At 45.2% G+C, this 22,742-nt stretch overlaps 2 protein-coding genes across 2 annotated transcripts; both read left to right on the top strand.

Moving 5' to 3' along the window:
- The first annotated feature begins 1,122 nt into the window (after window positions 1–1,122).
- On the top strand, window positions 1,123–8,224 carry LOC128373146 (NLR family CARD domain-containing protein 3-like). Its single transcript, XM_053333453.1, has 7 exons — window positions 1,123–1,224; window positions 1,379–1,444; window positions 1,636–1,861; window positions 2,112–3,909; window positions 4,010–4,183; window positions 4,279–4,444; window positions 7,688–8,224. The coding sequence occupies exons 1-7, from the start codon at window positions 1,123–1,125 to the stop codon at window positions 8,222–8,224; spliced, it is 3,069 nt and encodes a 1,022-aa protein (XP_053189428.1).
- A 4,901-nt stretch (window positions 8,225–13,125) lies between these two features.
- On the top strand, window positions 13,126–22,162 carry LOC128373064 (NLR family CARD domain-containing protein 3-like). Its single transcript, XM_053333326.1, has 8 exons — window positions 13,126–13,227; window positions 13,382–13,447; window positions 13,639–13,864; window positions 14,115–15,900; window positions 16,001–16,174; window positions 16,270–16,447; window positions 19,733–20,237; window positions 21,318–22,162. Exons 1-8 carry the CDS (start codon window positions 13,126–13,128, stop codon window positions 22,160–22,162), a joined length of 3,882 nt encoding a protein of 1,293 aa, XP_053189301.1.
- The last annotated feature ends 580 nt before the right edge of the window (window positions 22,163–22,742 follow it).

Below are 22,742 nucleotides of genomic sequence, written 5' to 3'. Positions count from 1 at the left end.
TAGGGTTATGTGGGGTGGAGCAGGTGAACCAGGCACAAACACCACAGACAGTCCGTCCGTCCTCTTTCCTCTTATCCTGGTCGGGTCTCGGGGGCAGCAGCCTAAGCAGGAAACCCAGACTTCCCTCTCCCCAGCCACTTCGTCCAGCTCTTCCTGGGGGGTCCCGAGGCATTCCCAGGCCAGCCGAGAGACGTAGTCTCTCCAGCGCGTCCTGGGTCTCCTACCGGTGGGACGGGCCCTGAACACCTCACCAGGGAGGCGTCCGGGAGGCATCCTGACTAGATGCCCGAGCCTCCTCATCTGGCTCCTCTCAACGCGGAGGAGCAGCGGGTCTACTCCGAGCTCCTCCCGGATAACTGAGCTTCTCACCCTATCTCTAAGGGAGAACCCAGCCAGCCTACGGAGGAAACTCATTTCAGCCGCTTGTACCCGCCATCTTGTTCTTTGGGTCACGACCCAAAGCTCATGACCAGAGGTGAGGGTAGGAACCAAGATCGACTGGTAAATCCAGAGCTTTGCCTTTTCGGCTCAGCTCTCTCTTCACCACGACGGATCTGTGCAGAGTCCGCATTACTGCAGACGCCGCACCGATCCGCCTGTCGATCTCACGCTCCATCCTTCCCTCACTGTGAACAAGACCCCGAGGTACTTGAACTCCTCCACTTGGGGCAGGATCTCATCCCCGACCCGGAGAGTGCACTCCACCCTTTTCCAGTTGAGGACCATGGACTCAGATTTGGAGGTGCTGATTCTCATCCCGGCCACTTCGCACTCGGCTGCGAACCGATCCAGTGAGAGTTGGAGGTCCCGGTCTGATGAAGCCAACAGGACCACATCATCTGCAAAAAGCAGTCCAATCCTGAGGTCACCAAACCGGACCCCCTCCACACCCTGGCTGCACCTAGAAATCCTGTCCATAAAGATTATGAACAGGATCGGTGACAAAGGGCAGCCCTGGCGGAGTCCAACCCTCCTTGGTTGTCCTTGGTTCATATTTCAGGGGTCTAGGCTTCACAATGTGAAAAATAGTCATTGGCTTCACCACAGTCAACACTGATGACAAATTAGGACAATATTAAAAGATACAGCATTTCACTTTTTCACTCCTTCATTAGTATCAGGATGCAGCAGCAGAGAGCAGACTGTCCTGAACCCAGCAGTGTGTCCATGAAGAGCGACCGATCTATGGGTCGTGGTATTAAGTTTAAAGATGGACGGCCTACTGTCAGAAGGTAAGAATTTAACATCCAGTAATCAGAGCAGCATTTACAGGAGTTCATTTAGTCATCATGACAGAACGTCTTTAATAAGCTGAGTGCAGATTTGAGTCATTAAATGTCCTTAAACGTGATGTTTTCTCCACAGAGTTCAGCAGCAGAGCTCAGAGGTTCCCAGTGATCAGTCTGCACAGCAGCATCAAACACAGCTGGACTCCATATTTATGGTGTGTACATGTACAAACACACCTTTTACTATTAACTCCATCAACCACAGATGAAATAGTAAAGTAGCATTCAGGTCCTAACAGTGTCCATGCTGCTCTGTTTAGACCAGCAGGCCTTCAGACTGACACATGAATCACATGTTGTGTTCTACCAGTTTAAATGAAATGTTCACTTTATCTTTCTGTTCCAGCTGCTGGAGGAGAACATCCTCACTTTTGTGAAGAACGAGCTGAAGAGAGTCCAGAGGGGTCTGAGTCCAGATTACCCAGAATGCCTAGAGAGTCAGAGTGAGGATGAGGAGGTGTTGGACGGTGAGGAGGAAGAGCAGAGGAGGAAGAGCAGAGATGCATTTCTGAAGATCACAGTGCACTTCCTGAGGAGAATGAAGCAGGAGGAGCTGGCTGAGCGTCTGCAGAGTAAGAGGATTTTAATAGATTTAACATGATGGAGCGGAAATGGAGGCAACATGGGAGAGGTTTATATTTCAAACTCTGCTGTAAATATGCTGCACACATCTGCATCAGATCAGAGGCTGTTTGTCCTCCACTGATGAGCTGAATAAAACTAATGGAGGAGGAAAAACTACACAGACACACTTATATGTTCAGGTTTCTGGACTTTCTGTAGGATCCACTCACTGATTTCATTTGTTGTTTGTTCATTCAGGAAGTCGTGCTGCAAAGTGTCGACGTAAACTCAAGTCTAATCTGCAGAAGAAGTTCCAGTGTCTGTTTGAGGGGATCGCTAAAGCAGGAAACCCAACCCTTCTGAATCAGATCTACACACCGCTCTACATCACAGAGGGAGGGACTGCAGAGGTCAATGATGAACATGAGGTCAGACAGATTGAAACAGCATCCAGGAAACCAGACAGACCAGAAACAACAATCAGACAAGAAGACATCTTTAAAGGCTCACCTGGAAGAGATGAACCAATCAGAACAGTGATGACAAAGGGAGTGGCTGGCATTGGGAAAACAGTCTTAACACAGAAGTTCACTCTGGACTGGGCTGAAGACAAAGCCAACCAGGACATAGACTTCACATTTCCATTCACTTTCAGAGAGCTGAATGTGCTGAAAGAGAAAAAGTACAGCTTGGTGGAACTTGTTCATCACTTCTTTACTGAAACCAAAGAAGCAGGAATCTGCAGGTTTGAAGAGTTCCAGGTTGTATTCATCTTTGACGGTCTGGATGAGTGTCGACTTCCTCTGGACTTCCACAACACTGAGATCCTGACTGATGTTACAGAGTCCACCTCAGTGAATGTGCTGCTGACAAACCTCATCAGGGGGAAACTGCTTCCCTCTGCTCGCCTCTGGATAACCACACGACCTGCAGCAGCCAATCAGATCCCTCCTGAGTGTGTCGGCATGGTGACAGAGGTCAGAGGGTTCACTGACCCACAGAAGGAGGAGTACTTCAGGAAGAGATTCAGAGATAAGGAGCAGGCCAGCACCATCATCTCCCACATCAAGACATCACGAAGCCTCCACATCATGTGCCACATCCCAGTCTTCTGCTGGATCACTGCTACAGTTCTGGAGGATGTGTTGAAAAGCAGAGAGGGAGGAGAGCTGCCCAAGACCCTGACTGAGATGTACATCCACTTCCTGGTGGTTCAGTCCAAAATGAAGAACATCAAGTATGATGGAGGAGCTGAGACAGATCCACACTGGAGTCCAGAGAGCTGGAAGATGATTGAGTCTCTGGGAAAACTGGCTTTTGAGCAGCTGCAGAAAGGCAACCTGATCTTCTATGAATCAGACCTGACAGAGTGTGGCATCGATGTGAGAGCAGCCTCAGTGTACTCAGGAGTGTTCACACAGGTCTTTAAAGAGGAGAGAGGGCTGTACCAGGACAAGGTGTTCTGCTTCGTCCATCTGAGTGTTCAGGAGTTTCTGGCTGCTCTTCATGTCCATCTGACATTCATCAAGTCTGGAGTCAATCTGCTGGCAGCAAAACAAACAACATCACAGCGGTCTGAAGTGATCAGAGGCAAATCAACACGTTTCTACCAGAGCGCTGTGGACGAGGCCTTAAAGAGTCCAAATGGACACCTGGACTTGTTCCTCCGCTTCCTCCTGGGTCTTTCACTGCAGACCACTAAGACTTTCCTACAAGGTCTGCTGACACAGACAGGAAGTAGCTCAAAGACCAATCCAAAAGCAGTCGAGTACATCAAAAAGAAGATCAGTGAGAATGTGTCTGCAGAGAGAAGCATCAATCTGTTCCACTGTCTGAATGAACTGAATGATCGTTCTCTAGTGGAGGAGATCCAACAGTACCTGAGATCAGGAAGTCTCTCCACAGATAAACTGTCTCCTGCTCAGTGGTCAGCTCTGGTCTTCATCTTACTGTCATCAGAAAAAGATCTGGATGTGTTTGACCTGAAGAAATACTCTGCTTCAGAGGAGGCTCTTCTGAGGCTGCTGCCAGTGGTCAAAGCCTCCAACAAAGCTCTGTAGGTGCACACAGAACTATCCAGATTAATGTAGTTTCATCTTTGCTCAATGAAGAAAAGTAATGTTTGCAATTCTTTTATTCTGCTGATTCTTCTCCAGGTTGACTGACTGTAACCTCTCAGAGAGAAGCTGTGCAGCTCTGTCCTCAGTTCTCAGCTCCCAGTCCTCGAGTCTGAGAGATCTGGACCTGAGTAACAACGACCTGCAGGATTCAGGAGTGAAGCAGCTTTCTGCTGGACTGGAGAGTCCACATTGTACACTGGAAACTCTCAGGTCAGGATTAAACTGTCTGTAAACGTTTACCCATCAAGCTTTTACTGTTTTTATATATTGGATCTGTGAATTGACTTATTAAAATAATTCTCCAGGTTGACTGACTGTAACCTCTCAGAGAGAAGCTGTGCAGCTCTGTCCTCAGTTCTCAGCTCCCAGTCCTCTAGTCTGAGAGATCTGGACCTGAGTAACAACAACCTGCAGGATTCAGGAGTTAAGCAGCTTTCTGCTGGACTGGAGAGTCGAAACTGTACACTGGAAACTCTGAGGTCAGTTTTATTTAAAACCTTAACCCGAGTAATCCAAGTTAATTTCCCTCGGGGACAATAAAGTATCTATCTATCTATAAAAGTCTAGTATAATGAAAAGAATAACAGAAAATATACAACACAAATACTGTCATGTTCTGGGTGTGCAGGTGGTATGACTAGGTGTATGTATGTGTCATAATCTGCTGACCATGACATCATGTATGTTATAGTGACGTGACTATTGTGCTTACATTGTTCTGATGGTAGAACAAGATAATTTAATTTATTGTATATAATCTGCTCTGCTCATCCTTTCACTAGATAATGTATTGATTATAATCTGACTATTTCCTCTGCTCTGGGCTCGCTGTGCCATCTCACGCTTGAGACAGCAAGGAGTCCGTCTGCAGACAACTGATTAAACTAGAGAAAGATAATAAAAGATAATAAATTATTAAAATATTTTTGATAATAAATATTGCCAGAACAAGCGCAAGCCATATATGCAGCGGATCCCGGTTCAAGTCCCAGCCGGCGGACCTTTCTGCATGTCACACCCCCCTCTCCCATAATGTCCTGTCTCTCTACTATCAAATAAAGTTGTCTATGCCAGAAAGTGTTCCGTATATGCAGTGATCGTCATTTAAAATTAAGAATATTAACATCAAACATCAATAAATTTCTATTAAATCTTCTTACTGTCTTCAGAAATTCTGTCAAACAATATTTAACTTAAAAGAACTTTCTTCTATCAAAGTAAAAACAGAATCAGATTAAACTCTGAGCTTCAGCAGTTTCATCCTCCAGCAGCAACATGTGCTTTCTCTCCTTCTACTAACCTAAAATGTATCTGCATGACACCAACATACAGCAGGGGGCGCTGAGTGTCAACATAAAGGCCTGAAGGACAAAATCCTGTTTATTGAGTTGAGAATGTTTTTAAGCTCATTAGACAAACTGTTGTGTGTGTTCAGTCTGTCAGGATGTCTGATCACAAAGGAAGGCTGTGCTTCTCTGGCATCAGCTCTGAGCTGCAACCCCTCCCATCTGAGAGAGCTGGACCTGAGCTTCAATCATCCAGGAGCCTCAGGAGAGAAGCTTCTGTCTGCTGGACTGAAGGATCCACACTGGAGACTGGACACTCTCAGGTATGGACAGACAGGTGGACACTCTCAGGTACGGACAGACAGATGGACACTCTCAGGTATGGACAGACAGATGGACACTCTCAAGTATGGACAGACAGGTGTACACTGTCAGGTATGGACAGGTGGACACTCAGGCATGGACAGGTGGACATTCTCAGGTATGGACAGACAGGTGGACACTCTCAGGTACGGACAGATGGACAGACACTCTGACTAACTGAGGGACTGTGGTTCATGTCTAATGGTGGATATGAGTGAAGGTGTATGAAGCTGATTGTGTCTTTGTCTCTTCCTCCAGGATGGACCATGGTGGACCGCAGAGACTGAAACCTGGTGTGAGGAAGTGTGAGTGTGTTTTCAGTTTGATTCATGAGAACTTTGAGAAAAACTAGATGAAATATGTAAAAGAAGTGAAAAAAGCTCAAACTGATGGAAAATGTGATTAGTCAGAAATGGGCGTGGCCTAAACTGACATTTATCTTGAACCAATGAATCCATGAAACAGAAATTTCCTTCTGTTGGTCACAGTTCAGGAGTTAAAAGCGAAATGTTTTATAAATGTGGCCAGTGGCGGTTTTTGCTATGGGCAATGTGGGCAACCGCCCAGGGTGCAATCTACTTGGGGGCGCATGAGCGCTCTCAAAAAAAAAAAAAGAAAAAAAAAGTCCGTCCGACTCCTCAAAAAGAAGAAAAGCGCCAGTTTTCTAGACTAATACCGCTCATTTCCACATCAAGTTGGTGCAGTGGGCGATGAGGCGCCCCTACTATCACGTCAACTTTCTGCTGAGAGTCATGTTTACAGGTTGTGTGTGTCAGAAGAAAAGGCAAAGGGGGGGGGGGGGGGTCAATTTGCGACTGCAGAGGATGTGAGCAGATTGTGAGTGAGTCCCAGGGGCCATCATCCACACGGAGACACTTTTTGGTTTAAACGCAGATGTTTTGCATCGTTTTGGCCGATCGTCCAAATGAATACTGTAAACGCATTGCCTGAAAACGAAGCTTTCTGAAACCTGGTCCCAGGGTCGTGTGGATGGTGAAAACGCATACCTGCTCGAGCTTAGCCTTCCACTGTGATAACATACAGTCAACAGATACAGCCTCAGCCATGGATGTACATCCAAGGCTTTAACTTAACTTAACTTCTCTTATATACAATCTATGGGCTTTAATAGGCTACCCTCATTCTCAGAGGAAAAGCAAGGGGGGGGGGGGGGGCGGGGGATAGACTGACCTGTGATGATTATGATCCCAGGCCACACAACACAAACTGCTGCTTCCAAATAAATAATAATATATTTATATATATTTATAAATTAATACAGACCTGTTATAGCTACATGTAAGTTATTGGGTTATGTGAAAATGCAATAAATAAATGAATAACTTTACACCTGCACTTTCATGTGGTCAAACACTCCCTGATAGCAGGGTTAGGGTTAGCCTAACAATCTAATCACCCAGAAAACATTTTAATGCCAGTTGTAAAAAGGTTGAAAGTCTGTCAGATTACGTTAATTATTAGTATTTTTCATTTATTTATTTTATTTTATTCATTTGTATGATGACGGATGTGTGTAATTTACTTTGGTGTTTACATACTATATTTCATTTATTTATCTTATTTTTTGTGTGATGAAGGATTTGGGCGCAAGACTAGTCAGGACCGCCTCTGATGGTGGCGCTACCTGCTCCAAAATGTCCCTCATGTCTCTCCTGCAGATAAAGTTCATTCATTCATACTGACTTCAGCTGTTTGGAGCATTTGGACTAAAATGTGTTTGTAACAGACGACAGTTTGAGATGAAAATAACAGACTTGATGTGCAAAGACCTTCACTTTACACCAAACCTGATGAACAAACATGAATATTACTGAATATCACTGTCATGTTGACTGTTCATGTTCTAACTGAACTGTTAAAGGTTCACTTACTCTGTATGTCCAAAGCTTTCAGTCACACCTCATGGTCTTCCTCAGTGATGGAGTGTCTCAGTTGTCATGGAGACGCTTTAAGTTTGAATGGTTTCAGTAAAGTAGTTAATAAATCAACAGATGATAAACTGCAGCTGTATTGTGTCTCGTTCTCTCCATCAGATGCCTGTGAACTGGAACTGGATCCAAACACCATGAACAGAAACCTCAAACTGTCTGACAACAGGAAGGTGACATATGTGGAGAAGGTTCAGTCATATCCTGATCATCCAGACAGATTTGACTCTTATCCTCAGCTGCTGAGTAGAAATGTTCTGACTGGTCGCTGTTACTGGGAGGTCAAGTGGAGAGGAGGAGCTTATTTATCAGTGAGTTACAGAAGAATCAGAAGGAAAGGAAACAGTGATGGCTGTTTGTTTGGAAGGAACGATCAGTCCTGGTGTCTGATCTGCTCTAGTTATAGTGGTTACTCTGTCCATCACAATAAGAGAGGAACAGCCATCTCCTCCTCCTCCTCCTGGTCCTCCTCCTCCTCTGTCTCTGACAGAGTAGCAGTGTATGTGGACTGTCCTGCTGGCACTCTGTCCTTCTACAGAGTCTCCTCTGACACACTGATCCACCTCCACACCTTCAAGACCACATTCACTGAACCTCTGTATGCTGGGTTTGGGCTGTGGTCTGGTTCCTCAGTCTCTCTGGTTCCTCTGTAGGAGGGAGAGTCTCTCTGTGTCCACTGTAGGAGGGAGAGTCTCTCTGTCCTCTGTAGGAGGGAGAGTCTCTCTGTCTCCTCTGTAGGAGGGAGAGTCTCTCTGGTTCCTCTGTAGGAGGGAGAGTCTCTCTGGTTCCTCTGTAGGAGGGAGAGTCTCTCTGGTTCCTCTGGAGGAGGGAGAGTCTCTCTGGTTCCTCTGTAGGAGGGAGAGTCTCTCTGGTTCCTCTGTAGGAGGGAGAGTCTCTCTGGTTCCTCTGTAGGAGGGAGAGTCTCTCTGGTTCCTCTGTAGGAGGGAGAGTCTCTCTGGTTCCTCTATAGGAGGGAGAGTCTCTCTGTGTCCTCTGTAGGAGGGAGAGTCTCTGTGTCCTCTGTAGGAGGGAGAGTCTCTCTGGTTCCTCTGTAGGAGGGAGAGTCTCTCTGTGTATCTGTAGGAGGGAGAGTCTCTCTGGTTCCTCTGTAGGAGGGAGAGTCTCTCTGGTTCCTCTGTATGAGGGAGAGTCTCTCCTGTGGACAGAAACTGTTGACTGAAGATCAGCTGCTGAAATCAAACATCACACACACTCTGCACTGTGAAGCAGATCTGTCTCAGACTCAAACACTCAGTTATTTTTCCTTCTACATGATTCATTGATTAGTCTCAGTTGACTCTGCTGTTACTGTCAGGATCCAACGAGCAGCATGCAGCTCTGTTCATGTTTCTATCTAATAACATCTGTCCACAGTGTTTTTGTGCTTCTCACATGTATTTGATCTGATCATCAATAAAAACTATTCATGACATTATTGTTGAAAGCATCCTCACTTTACTGACAAAATGGATGATATAATATATATACTCATGAAATGATGTAATTCCAACTTGGTCATGTGCGTTTGTCCATTTGATGTTGGATAGCCTTCATTGTCACCAAGATTTCCTTCATGATTGTAAACTGACCAGTAGGCACAGGATCATCAAATTCAATCATGTCCTCTTCTTTTTATTGTCATCCAAACGTCCATCACCCTTTAACCCATGTATATCTGTATGTTTGGAGTGCAGCATCTCTAATTCCAGGATATTGGACTTCATAATCTTTCAGATGAGGAAGGGGTCAGGTTTCCCTTCTAATGTCTGTGAATCCATGACGATAGTCAGCCCAAGCTCAAAGGACCAAGTTAAGTAGGAGGTTCAGAAAAGGTTGATTATCATGATGGGTATCAGTCAGGATGTGGTGCTACAATAAATGGAGGGAAAAAAGGCACACACTTGTCTCTGAGTCTGAAAGAAACAACTAGTCCAGTCTAAGAGAGGAGTACAGTGCTCCAAAGTAAGGTAGGAAATGACATTGACTGATATGTCGCCCAAACAGCTGCTACCATGGTAACTGGAAGGAAGTGGACCCCAGCTGTTGCTATCCAGCAGGCAAAGGCAGCCCTCAAGCATCAGGACATTTTTGGTCAGGTACAGCAAGGGAGAGGAGTCCTCGTCCTCGGAGAGAGTTGACCATCTTGGCACAAAGCAACCCCATCGCAGCGCTGAGGTCTGGTGGTTGTAGCAGTACACCAACAAAAGCAGGCTATGAGGCGTGCAAAGGTGGTTTCTCAGAGCAGAGCAGGGCCAGTGGATGCGATGGGAGGAGGTTGAGAAGAGAAAGTTCTCTTGGAAGGAGTTGTGCGACATGAAATCACATCGAACCAACTTCGTCATTCGAACCACCTATGACGTCCTGCCTCAACCAGTGGTACAGAGAACACTCTTCATGCCCCCTTTGTCAATCTCCAGCCAGCTTGAAGCACATTCTGGTGGACAAACCCGATGCAAGGCTGTTAGCTGAAGGGCTGAAGTGTCTTTCAACTTCCCACAGAGACCAGGCAGACATCCATCAATGCCATACCTCCTCTCGCATCCCATCCCACAGGTGCAATGGCGTTGATCTAAGGGCATTGTATATGATGACAGTGAGGTTTTTGCAGCATTAATGAGGACAGTATGTTTATGAGGACACATGATTCAGGTGATAAAGATTCATCCTGTCTGTTAATATTTGACTTCAGTTGTTCCAAAGTTCAGAGCTGCTGTTCTGTGATCAGATTTCCTTAAAGAAGACTTCAGATTAAAGATGAACACAGAGAGATGAGACTGTTTGTGAACCAACAGACCTTAAAAACCTCCTGCTGTGAGTTACATGTTTCTTCTTCTTCTGCTTGTTTAAATGTTGATGGCACTATCGCTGGCTGGTTGAAGCTGCTGATATATTTCACCTTCACTCATCAGCTTCATTCAGATGATTTTCAGCATCTAAAGGAAACGTAGCCGACAGTTTTCATCATGTTTGTGTCAGCAGCTGTTAAAATGATCTGATAACAGTAGAGATGGTAGTTATAGTGATAAATATATATAATGATGAAATGAGTAATATGAGTATGAACATGTAATATACAGTATGTACTCCATATAATATAAAGATTAGACTCATCTTTTATGGTTCAGCACCCTGCCAACACCTGAACCTGGCTGTTAAAGGGTTTGGGTACGATGACATTCATTGTACTAAACTTTAGATAAATAGGCTAAAGTGATTGACTGTTGTTTTTGTAAAACTGTTTCTTGAAGTCAGTAATTGTGTGTTTGACTCATTTAATTGGTCGTATCAAAGGTCACCTCATTCAGTCATCTTGAACCTGACAAACATTATGACAGTTATTATAATAACTAATCCACAGTTACAACAGAAAGAGTTTGTTTCACAGGTGGGACGGTTAGTGATGAACAGGTAATAAAAGCCATATAATAATATACTATGAAATGTGTTAAAAGAAGGTGACAGAAATACTGTTGAAAACATCTTTTCATTCATGATATTCAGTTATTTAATCAGGCAAATGAAAAGTCAGTGGAACATTCAGAAACCAAGCTAAATTAAACATTAAAGCTGAGTGAAAGTCTTTAAATAGTTTGTTACTGTGGCTCCATCTGGTGGTGGAATGAATAATGACAGGATGTTAGACAGCAGTGCAGACCTGTGTGATGTGCAGCTGGTTGTAATGAATGAGCATGTTGTTGTGTTTGTGTGAAGGTGTTTCTCTGCTATGGATCAGTGTGAGGACAGAGAGGAGGGAGTCCCTCCCTCTAAAAGCTCTCTGTGTGGGGAACATGACAGCCAGACCAAAGCTCAGAGGTGAGATGAGGATCTCTAACTGTCCATCACTGTTCTCCACTCACATCACTCCACCATCATTATTCACACTCACTGTCACATCTGACACTCAACTACTGAATAATAAGTCACAATAACTCAGAATGAACTACTAACTTTGAGAGTTAACAAAGAGCTCAACCACTGATTAGTCAACTAATCAACTAAGATGAGACAGCATCTTTCATCAGATGACATTTTGATGAACAGGAGAACGTTTCTCATCCACTGTCTTCTTACTGATTTTCATTCTGCTTCTAAAACTTCAGCTGCTGACAGTCTGCTCAACATTCATCTTTTTAAACTCTTTGATTTGTTTGTTTGTATCAGGATGCAGCAGCAGAGAGCAGACTCTCCTGAACCCAGCTGTGTGTCCATGAAGAGTGACCGGTCTATGGGTCGTCTTATTAAGTTTAAAGATGGACAACCTGCTGATGGAAGGTAAGAACTTAAAAATCGCTGTATGGGTTAGGGTTATGTGGGGCGGAGCAGGTGAACCAGGCACAAACACCACAGACAATCCGTCCGTCCTCTTCCTCTTATCCTGGTCGGGTCTCGGGGGCAGCAGCCTAAGCAGGAAGCCCAGACTTCCCTCTCCCCAGCCACTTCGTCCAGCTCTTCGCGGGGGATCCCGAGGCGTTCCCAGGCCAGCCGAGAGACATAGTCTCTCCAGCGTGTCCTGGGTCTCCTACCGGTGGGACAGGCCCTAAACACCTCACCAGGGAGGCGTCCGGGAGGCATCCTGACTAGTTCCTGGACCTCCTTATCTGGCTCCTCTCAACGCGGAGGAGCAGCCGGTCTACTCCGAGCTCCTCCCGGATAACTGAGCTTCTCACCCTATCTCTAAGGGAGAGCCCAGCCAGCCTACGGAGGAAGCTCATTTCAGCCGCTTGTACCCGCGATCTTGTTCTTTGGGTCACGACCCAAAGCTCATGACCAGAGGTGAGGGTAGGAACCCAAAGCTCATGACCAGAGGTGAGGGTAGGAACCCAAAGCTCATGACCAGAGGTGAGGGTAGGAACCCAAAGCTCATGACCAGAGGTGAGGGTAGGAACCCAAAGCTCATGACCAGAGGTGAGGGTAGGAACCCAAAGCTCATGACCAGAGGTGAGGGTAGGAACCTTTCGGCTCAGCTCTCTCTTCACCACGACGGATCTGTGCAGAGTCCGCATTACTGCAGACGCCGCACCGATCCGCCTGTCGATCTCACGCTCCATCCTTCCCTCACTGTGAACAAGACCCCGAGGTACTTGAACTCCTCCACTTGGGGCAGGATCTCATCCCCGACCCGGAGAGTGCACCCCACCCTTTTCCAGTTGAGGACCATGGACTCAGATTTGGAGGTGCTGATTCTCATCCCGGCCGCTTCACACTCGGCTGCGAACCGATCCAGTGAGAGTTGGAGGTCCCGGTCTGATGAAGCCAACAGGACCACATCATCTGCAAAAAGCAGTCCAATCCTGAGGTCACCAAACCGGACCCCCTCCACACCCTGGCTGCACCTAGAAATCCTGTCCATAAAGATTATGAACAGGATCGGTGACAAAGGGCAGCCCTGGCGGAGTCCAACCCTCCTTGGTTGTCCTTGGTTCATATTTCAGGGGTCTAGGCTTCACAATGTGAAAAATAGTCATTGGCTTCACCACAGTCAACACTGATGACAAATTAGGACAATATTAAAAGATACAGCATTTCACTTTTTCACTCCTTCATTAGTATCAGGATGCAGCAGCAGAGAGCAGACTGTCCTGAACCCAGCAGTGTGTCCATGAAGAGCGACCGATCTATGGGTCGTGGTATTAAGTTTAAAGATGGATGGCCTACTGTTAGAAGGTAAGAATTTAACATCCAGTAATCAGAGCAGCATTTACAGGAGTTCATTTAGTCATCATGACAGAACGTCTTTAATAAGCTGAGTGCAGATTTGAGTCATTAAATGTCCTTAAACGTGATGTTTTCTCCACAGAGTTCAGCAGCAGAGCTCAGAGGTTCCCAGTGATCAGTCTGCACAGCAGCATCAAACACAGCTGGACTCCATATTTATGGTGTGTACATGTACAAACACACCTTTTACTATTAACTCCATCAACCACAGATGAAATAGTAAAGTAGCATTCAGGTCCTAACAGTGTCCATGCTGCTCTGTTTAGACCAGCAGGCCTTCAGACTGACACATGAATCACATGTTGTGTTCTACCAGTTTAAATGAAATGTTCACTTTATCTTTCTGTTCCAGCTGCTGGAGGAGAACATCCTCACTTTTGTGAAGAACGAGCTGAAGAGAGTCCAGAGGGGTCTGAGTCCAGATGACCCAGAATGCTTAGAGAGTCAGAGTGAGGATGAGGAGGTGTTGGACGGTGAGGAGGAAGAGCAGAGGAGGAGCAGCAGAGAGGCATTTCTGAAGATCACAGTGCACTTCCTGAGGAGAATGAAGCAGGAGGAGCTGGCTGAGCGTCTGCAGAGTAAGAGGATTTTAATAGATTTAACATGATGGAGAGGAAATGGAGGCAACATGGGAGAGGTTTATATTTCAAACTCTGCTGTAAATATGCTGCACACATCTGCATCAGATCAGAGGCTGTTTGTCCTCCACTGATGAGCTGAATAAAACTAATGGAGGAGGAAAAACTACACAGACACACTTACATGTTCAGGTTTCTGGACTTTCTGTAGGATCCACTCACTGATTTCATTTGTTGTTTGTTCATTCAGGAACGTGTCGACGTAAACTCAAGTCTAACCTGAAGAAGAAGTTCCAGTGTCTGTTTGAGGGGATCGCTAAAGCAGGAAACCCAACCCTTCTGAATCAGATCTACACACCGCTCTACATCACAGAGGGAGGGACTGCAGAGGTCAATGATGAACATGAGGTCAGACAGATTGAAACAGCATCCAGGAAACCAGACAGACCAGAAACAACAATCAGACAAGAAGACATCTTTAAAGGCTCACCTGGAAGAGATGAACCAATCAGAACAGTGATGACAAAGGGAGTGGCTGGCATTGGGAAAACAGTCTTAACACAGAAGTTCACTCTGGACTGGGCTGAAGACAAAGCCAACCAGGACATACACTTCACATTTCCATTCACTTTCAGAGAGCTGAATGTGGTGAAAGAGAAAAAGTACAGCTTGGTGGAACTTGTTCATCACTTCTTTACTGAAACCAAAGAAGCAGGAATCTGCAGGTTTGAAGAGTTCCAGGTTGTGTTCATCTTTGACGGTCTGGATGAGTGTCGACTTCCTCTGGACTTCCACAACACTGAGATCCTGACTGATGTTACAGAGTCCACCTCAGTGGATGTGCTGCTGACAAACCTCATCAGGGGGAAACTGCTTCCCTCTGCTCGCCTCTGGATAACCACACGACCTGCAGCAGCCAATCAGATCCCTCCTGAGTGTGTCGGCATGGTGACAGAGGTCAGAGGGTTCACTGACCCACAGAAGAAAGAGTACTTCAGGAAGAGATTCAGAGATGAGGAGCAGGCCAGCACCATCATCTCCCACATCAAGACATCACGAAGCCTCCACATCATGTGCCACATCCCAGTCTTCTGCTGGATCACTGCTACAGTTCTGGAGGATGTGTTGAAAAGCAGAGAGGAAGGAGAGCTGCCCAAGACCCTGACTGAGATGTACATCCACTTCCTGGTGGTTCAGTCCAAAATGAAGAACATCAAGTATGATGGAGGAGCTGAGACAGATCCACACTGGAGTCCAGAGAGCTGGAAGATGATTGAGTCTCTGGGAAAACTGGCTTTTGAGCAGCTGCAGAAAGGCAACCTGATCTTCTATGAATCAGACCTGACAGAGTGTGGCATCGATATCAGAGCAGCCTCAGTGTACTCAGGAGTGTTCACACAGGTCTTTAAAGAGGAGAGAGGGCTGTACCAGGACAAGGTGTTCTGCTTCGTCCATCTGAGTGTTCAGGAGTTTCTGGCTGCTCTTCATGTCCATCTGACATTCATCAAGTCTGGAGTCAATCTGCTGGCAGGAAAACAAACAACATCACAGCGGTCTGAAGTGATCAGAGGCAAATCAACACGTTTCTACCAGAGTGCTGTGGACGAGGCCTTAAAGAGTCCAAGTGGACACCTGGACTTGTTCCTCCGTTTCCTCCTGGGTCTTTCACTGCAGACCACTAAGACTTTCCTACAAGGTCTGCTGACACAGACAGGAAGTAGCTCAAAGACCAATCCAAAAGCAGTCGAGTACATCAAAAAGAAGATCAGTGAGAATGTGTCTGCAGAGAGAAGCATCAATCTGTTCCACTGTCTGAATGAACTGAATGATCGTTCTCTAGTGGAGGAGATCCAACAGTCCCTGAGATCAGGAAGTCTCTCCACAGATGAACTGTCTCCTGCTCAGTGGTCAGCTCTGGTCTTCATCTTACTGTCATCAGAAAAAGATCTGGACGTGTTTGACCTGAAGAAATACTCTGCTTCAGAGGAGGCTCTTCTGAGGCTGCTGCCAGTGGTCAAAGCCTCCAACAAAGCTCTGTAGGTGCACACAGAACTATCCAGATTAATGTAGTTTCATCTTTGCTCAATGAAGAAAAGTAATGTTTGCAATTCTTTTATTCTGCTGATTCTTCTCCAGGTTGACTGACTGTAACCTCTCAGAGAGAAGCTGTGCAGCTCTGTCCTCAGTTCTCACCTCCCAGTCCTCTAGTCTGAGAGATCTGGACCTGAGTAACAACAACCTGCAGGATTCAGGAGTGAAGCAGCTTTCTGCTGGACTGGAGAGTCCACACTGTACACTGGAAACTCTCAGGTCAGGATTAAACTGTCTGTAAACGTTTACCCATCAAGCTTTTACTGTTTTTATATATTGGATCTGTGAATTGACTTATTAAAATAATTCTCCAGGTTGAGTGGCTGTAACCTCTCAGAGAGAAGCTGTGCAGCTCTGTCCTCAGTTCTCAGCTCCCAGTCCTCTAGTCTGAGAGATCTGGACCTGAGTAACAACAACCTGCAGGATTCAGGAGTGAAGCAGCTTTCTGCTGGACTGAAGAGTCGAAACTGTACACTTGAAACTCTGAGGTCAGTTTTATTTAAAACCTTAACCCGAGTAATCCAAGTTAATTTCCCTCGGGGACAATAAAGTATCTATCTATCTATCTATAAAAGTCTAGTGTGCAGGTGGTATGATTAGGTGTATGTGTGTGTCATAATCTGCTGACCATGACATCATGTATGTTATAATGACGTGACTATTGTGCTTACATTGTTCTGATGGTAGAACAAGATAATTTAATTTATTGTATATAATCTGCTCTGCTCATCCTTTCACTAGATAATGTATTGATTATAATCTGACTATTTCCTCTGCTCTGGGCTCGCTGTGCCATCTCACGCTTGAGACAGCAAGGAGTCCGTCTGCAGACGACTGAATAAACTAGAGAAAGATAATAAAAGATAATAAATTATTAAAATATTTTTGATAATAAATATTGCCAGAACAAGCGCAAGCCATATATGCAGCGGATCCCGGTTCAAGTCCCAGCCGGCGGACCTTTCTGCATGTCACACCCCCCTCTCCCATATTGTCCTGTCTCTCTACTGTCAAATAAAGTTGTCTATGCCAGAAAGTGTTCCGTATATGCAGTGATCGTCATTTAAAATGAAGAATATTAACATCAAACATCAATAAATTTCTATTAAATCTTCTTACTGTCTTCAGAAATTCTGTCAAACAATATTTAACTTAAAAGAACTTTCTTCTATCAAAGTAAAAACAGAATTAGATTAAACTCTGAGCTTCAGCAGTTTCATCCTCCAGCAGCAACATGTGCTTTCTCTGCTTCTACTAACCTAAAATGTATCTGCATGACACCAACATACAGCAGGGGGCGCTGAGTGTGAACATAAAGGCCTGAAGGACAAAATCCTGTTTATTGAGTTGAGAATGTTTTTAAGCTCATTAGACAAACTGTTGTGTGTCTTCAGTCTGTTAGGATGTCTGATCACAAAGAAAGGCTGTGCTTCTCTGGCCTCAGCTCTGAAGGCCAACCCCTCCCATCTGAGAGAGCTGGACCTGAGCTTCAATCATCCAGGAGAATCAGGAGAGAAGCTTCTGTCTGCTGGACTGAAGGATCCACACTGGAGACTGGACACTCTCAGGTATGGACAGACAGGTGGACACTCTCAGGTATGGACAGACAGGTGGACACACTCAGGTATGGACAGACAGGTGGACACTGTCAGGTATGGACAGACAGGTGGACACTGTCAGGTATGGACAGACAGGTGGACACTCTCAGGTATGGGCAGATGGACACTCTCAGGTATGGACAGACAGGTGGACACTCTCAGGTATGGACAGACAGGTGGACACTCTCAAGTATGGACAGACAGGTGTACACTGTCAGGTATGGACAGGTGGACATTCTCAGGTATGGACAGACAGGTGGACACTCTCAGGTATGGACAGATGGACAGACACTCTGACTAACTGAGGGACTGTGGTTCATGTTTAATGGTGGATATGAGTGAAGGTGTATGAAGCTGATTGTGTCTTTGTCTCTTCCTCCAGGATGGACCATGGTGGACTGCAGAGACTGAAACCTGGTGTGAGGAAGTGTGAGTGTGTTTTCAGTTTGATTCATGAGAACTTTGAGAAAAACTGGATGAAATATGTAAAAGAAGTGAAAAAAGATCAAAATGATGGAAAATGTGTTTAGTCTGAAATGGGCGTGGCCTAAACTGACATTTATCTTGAACCAATGAATCCATGAAACAGAAATTTCCTTCTGTTGGTCACAGTTCAGGAGTTAAAAGAGAAATGCTTTATAAATGTGGCCAGTGGCGGTTTTTGCTATGGGCAATGTGGGCAACCGCCCAGGGTGCAATCTACTTGGGGTCGCATGAGCGCTCTCAAAAAAAAAAAAAGGAAAAAAAAGTCCGTCCGACTCCTCAAAAAAAAGAAAAGCGCCAGTTTTCTAGACTAATACGCTCATTTCCACATCAAGTTGGTGCAGTGGGCGATGAGGCGCCCCTACTATCACGTCAACTTGCTGCTGAGAGTCATGTATAGGCCTACAGGTTGTGTGTGTCAGAAGAAAAGGCAAAGGGGGGAGGGGGGGGTCAATTTGCGACTGCAGAGGATGTGAGCAGGTTGTGAGTGAGTCCCAGGGGCCATCATCCACACGGAGACACTTTTTTGGTTTAAACGCAGATGTTTTGCATCGTTTTGGCCGATCGTCCAAACGAATACTGTAAACGCATTGCCTGAAAACGAAGCTTTCTGAAACCTGGTCCCAGGGTCGTGTGGATGGTGAAAACGCATACCTGCTCGAGCTTAGCCTTCCACTGTGATAACATACAGTCAACAGATACAGCCTCAGCCATGGATGTACATCCAAGGCTTTAACTTATCTTAACTTATCTTATATACAGTCTATGGGCTTTAATAGGCTACCCTCATTCTCAGAGGAAAAGCAAGGGGGGGGGGGGGCGGGGGATAGACTGACCTGTGATGATTATGATCCCAGGCCACACAACACAAACTGCTGCTTCCAAATAAATAATAATATATTTATAAAATTAATACAGACCTGTTATAGCTACATGTAAGTTATTGGGTTATGTGAAAATGCAATAAATAAATGAATAACTTTACACCTGCACGTTCATGTAGTCAAGCACTCCCTGATAGCAGGGTTAGGGTTAGCCTAACAATCTAATCCCCCAGAAAACATTTTAATGCCAGTTGTAAAAAGGTTGAAAGTCTGTCAGATTACGTTAATTATTAGTATTTTTCATTTATTTATTTTATTTTATTCATTTGTATGATGACGGATGTGTGTAATTTACTTTGGTGTTTACATACTATATTTCATTTATTTATCTTATTTTTTGTGTGATGAAGGATTTGGGCGCAAGACTAGTCAGGACCGCCTCTGATGGTGGCGCTACCTGCTCCAAAATGTCCCTCATGTCTCTCCTGCAGATAAAGTTCATTCATTCATACTGACTTCAGCTGTTTGGAGCATTTGGACTAAAATGTGTTTGTAACAGACGACAGTTTGAGATGAAAATAACAGACTTGATGTGCAAAGACCTTCACTTTACACCAAACCTGATGAACAAACATGAATATTACTGAATATCACTGTCATGTTGACTGTTCATGTTCTAACTGAACTGTTAAAGGTTCACTTACTCTGTATGTCCAAAGCTTTCAGTCACATCTCATGGTCTTCCTCAGTGATGTCTCAGTTGTCATGGAGATGGTTTAAGTTTGAATGGTTTCAGTAAAGTAGTTAATAAATCAACAGATGATAAACTGCAGCTGTATTGTGTCTCGTTCTCTCCATCAGATGCCTGTGAACTGGAACTGGATCCAAACTCAATGAACAGAAACCTCAAACTGTCTGATAACAACAGGAAGGTGACATATGTGAAGAAGGATCAGTCATATCCTGATCATCCAGACAGATTTGACTACTGGCCTCAGCTGCTGTGTAGAAATGTTCTGACTGGTCGCTGTTACTGGGAGGTCGAGAGGAGAGGAGGAGTTTATATATCAGTGAGTTACAGAAGAATCAGAAGGAAAGGAGACAGTTATGACTGTTTGTTTGGAGACAATGATCAGTCCTGGTGTCTGATCTGCTGTGATGATGATGGTTACTCTGTCTGTCACAATAAGACAAAAACATCCATCTCCTCCTCCTCCTCCTCCTCCTCCTCCTCCTCCTCCTCCTCTGTCTCTAACAGAGTAGCAGTGTATGTGGACTGTCCTGCTGGCACTCTGTCCTTCTACAGAGTCTCCTCTGACACACTGATCCACCTCCACACCTTCAACACCACATTCACTCAACCTCTGTATGCTGGGTTTACAGTCTGGTCTGGTTCAGTCTCTCTGTGTCCTCTGTAAGGCAAGGCAGTTTTATTTATATAGCGCATTTCATACACAATGGCAACTCAATGTGCTTTACATAAAACAGAAAAACATGTAATTTGAGAAACATTAAAACATACAATTAACCCCCCCCACCCCCCCCCCCCATAATAAAAACAAAGTACAGAAAAATAGCAAGACATACATAAAATGATTGCAGCATAAAATAATAAATTAGCTTTAAAATCATTAAAAGGACATAGAGTGCAAATGAAAGATTAAAATGTAAAGTGCTTTAAAAGAGCTCAATCATAAGCTCAGGAGAAGAGAAATGTTTTTAACCTGGATTTAAAAGTGTTCACAGTTGGGGCTGATTTCAGTTCTGCTGGTAGTTTGTTCCAGTTGTGTGCAGCATAACAGCTAAAAGCTGCTTCACCATGTTTAGTTTGAACTCTGGGCTCAACTATCTGACCTGAGTCAGTAGATCTCAGAGCTCTGGGCTCAACTATCTGACCTGAGTCAGTAGATCTCAGAGCTCTGGGCTCAACTATCTGACCTGAGTCAGTAGATCTCAGAGCTCTGGGCTCAACTATCTGACCTGAGTCAGTAGGTCTCAGAGCTCTACTGGGTTTATATTCTACTAACATGTCATTCATGTCAGGCGCGTAGGCAGGAGTGGGCCTGGCCGGGCCAGTGCCGCCCACATGAATCACTGGCCCGCCCATCCACGTTTGAGGAATTAAAAAAAAAAAAAAAAACATTTTTGAAATCAGGGAATTTTAATTCGACTTATTCTACAGTATATATCCTATATATGTTTCTTTCTTTCTAAAAAAAAAAGAAGAAAAAAAAAAGATATTGGACCCCAGAGCACTACTCGCGTCTCGCTGTCGTTGCCATGGTAACAGTTACGCGCGAGAAGTGCAGCGAGCGGGGCAAAAAGCCTAGCAACACAGTTAGCCAGCGGACTTTTGACTCCAGTCGACGGCTAGGAAAATGATGAAACAAAGCACTTTAATGTCATATTTTAAACGACCCAGACTCGAAGAAGATGACACACCACTGCCTCCAACAGCCGAGCCCACAGAGCCCGGTTTTACAGACTCTTCTACCTGCAATACGGTTAGCCCACCAACCCCGGTCGCCTGCTCCCCACCACCAGCGCTCTCTCCCGGCCAGCCTGACGTGGCTTTGCCCACTGATTTATCAGCTATTGAGGAACCACCTTCACAGCCACAACTGAAGGAATTTCCCTGCACAGTTAAAAATGGAAAATCACGGTGTTTCTCATCCAAGTGGTATGGAGAGTTTTCTTGGTTGGAATACAGTGTAAAAGCGAACGCGATTTTCTGTAAAATGTGCAGACATTTTGCCGGCGGAGCTGACGGCCCATTTGTCAGAGAAGGGTTTGTAGACTGGAAACATCTGCGTCAGGCATGCGACAAGCACCAGAGGAGCAAACCTCACTCCCTTTCACATGAGAAATTTCAAAGCTACTGGGCTAATCAAAGTTCAGGCCGGGGAAATGTGCTAAACCAAATGAACCGTGATGCCATGGACTCTTTGTTCATTGAGAGGAATCGAGACCATCTAAAAGTCGTTTTGGATATTGTACTGTTTTGTGCCAAGCAGGACATCTCCCTAAGAGGTCACAGGGAGGATGCGGATGCGCTTAATAGAGGAAACTTCCTTGAGCTGTTCAAGTTCATGTGCAAATATGACCCACAGATCCAAAGTCGTCTGGAGCAGCTGCCCAGAAACGGAACTTTGATGAGCCCCGATGTTCAAAATGAGCTGCTCGAGTCAGCTGCTTCTTTGTTGTTGCGCAAGATCAAAGCAGAAATACGTGAACCGGGTACCTATTACGCCCTCATGGCAGATGAATACAAGGATGAGTCAAAACGTGAACTGTTTGTGTGAGATACATTAATGGAGGAAAAATAAAAGAACGGGCAATTGGATTTGTGGACACAAATGACATGAGCGCAGTTGCTATTGCAGAGAAAATACTGCAGGTGATTGAACCACTACAACTTGACCCATCTCTGTGTGTTGGCTTCAGTTTCGACGGGGCCTCCGTTATGTCAGGAAACAAGGGAGGTGTGCATGTTGTTTTAAAACAAACGTTTCCTCAGGCTGTGTATGTCCACTGTAATTCTCACAGACTGAATTTGGTGCTATGTGCAGCATCAAAGGTGTCCGGACATGTCAGCGCATTTTTTGATACAGTGAACAATATACATAGTTTCATGACAGGCAGCAGCAGACACGCTCGGTTCGTTGAGGTGCAGAAGGAGCTCCATCCTGACCGCCAGTGCCTGGAACTCCAGCGCTCCATGGACACGCGCTGGAGTTCCAGGTCTGGGGCAGTAAGCAAAATTTTAAGTCTGCTGGACGTCATATTGGAAGTCTTAGCAGAATACAGTGAAGGCAGCGGCAGCAGCGGCCAGACGCAGGCCGAGGCACGGTCCCTGCTCCTGCAAATACAAACAAAAAAGTT

Source organism: Scomber japonicus, chromosome 1 (genome assembly GCF_027409825.1).
Source record: "Scomber japonicus isolate fScoJap1 chromosome 1, fScoJap1.pri, whole genome shotgun sequence".
Taxonomy (NCBI): domain Eukaryota; kingdom Metazoa; phylum Chordata; class Actinopteri; order Scombriformes; family Scombridae; genus Scomber; species Scomber japonicus.
Note: the sequence above shows the minus strand (reverse complement) of the source record. Positions and strands in the feature narration are given on the sequence as shown.

Excerpts from the sequence above, each read along its gene's own strand:
- LOC128373064 (XM_053333326.1), top strand. The coding sequence starts at position 13,126 with ATGCAGCAGCAGAGAGCAGACTGTCCTGAACCCAGCAGTGTGTCCATG. Across the intron at positions 13,228-13,381 it reads TTAAAGATGGATGGCCTACT|AGCTCAGAGGTTCCCAGTGA; the intron begins GTTAGAAGGTAA and ends GTTCAGCAGCAG. Across the intron at positions 13,448-13,638 it reads AGCTGGACTCCATATTTATG|CTGCTGGAGGAGAACATCCT; the intron begins GTGTGTACATGT and ends TTTCTGTTCCAG.
- LOC128373146 (XM_053333453.1), top strand. The coding sequence starts at position 1,123 with ATGCAGCAGCAGAGAGCAGACTGTCCTGAACCCAGCAGTGTGTCCATG. Across the intron at positions 1,445-1,635 it reads AGCTGGACTCCATATTTATG|CTGCTGGAGGAGAACATCCT; the intron begins GTGTGTACATGT and ends TTTCTGTTCCAG. Across the intron at positions 3,910-4,009 it reads AAAGCCTCCAACAAAGCTCT|GTTGACTGACTGTAACCTCT; the intron begins GTAGGTGCACAC and ends ATTCTTCTCCAG.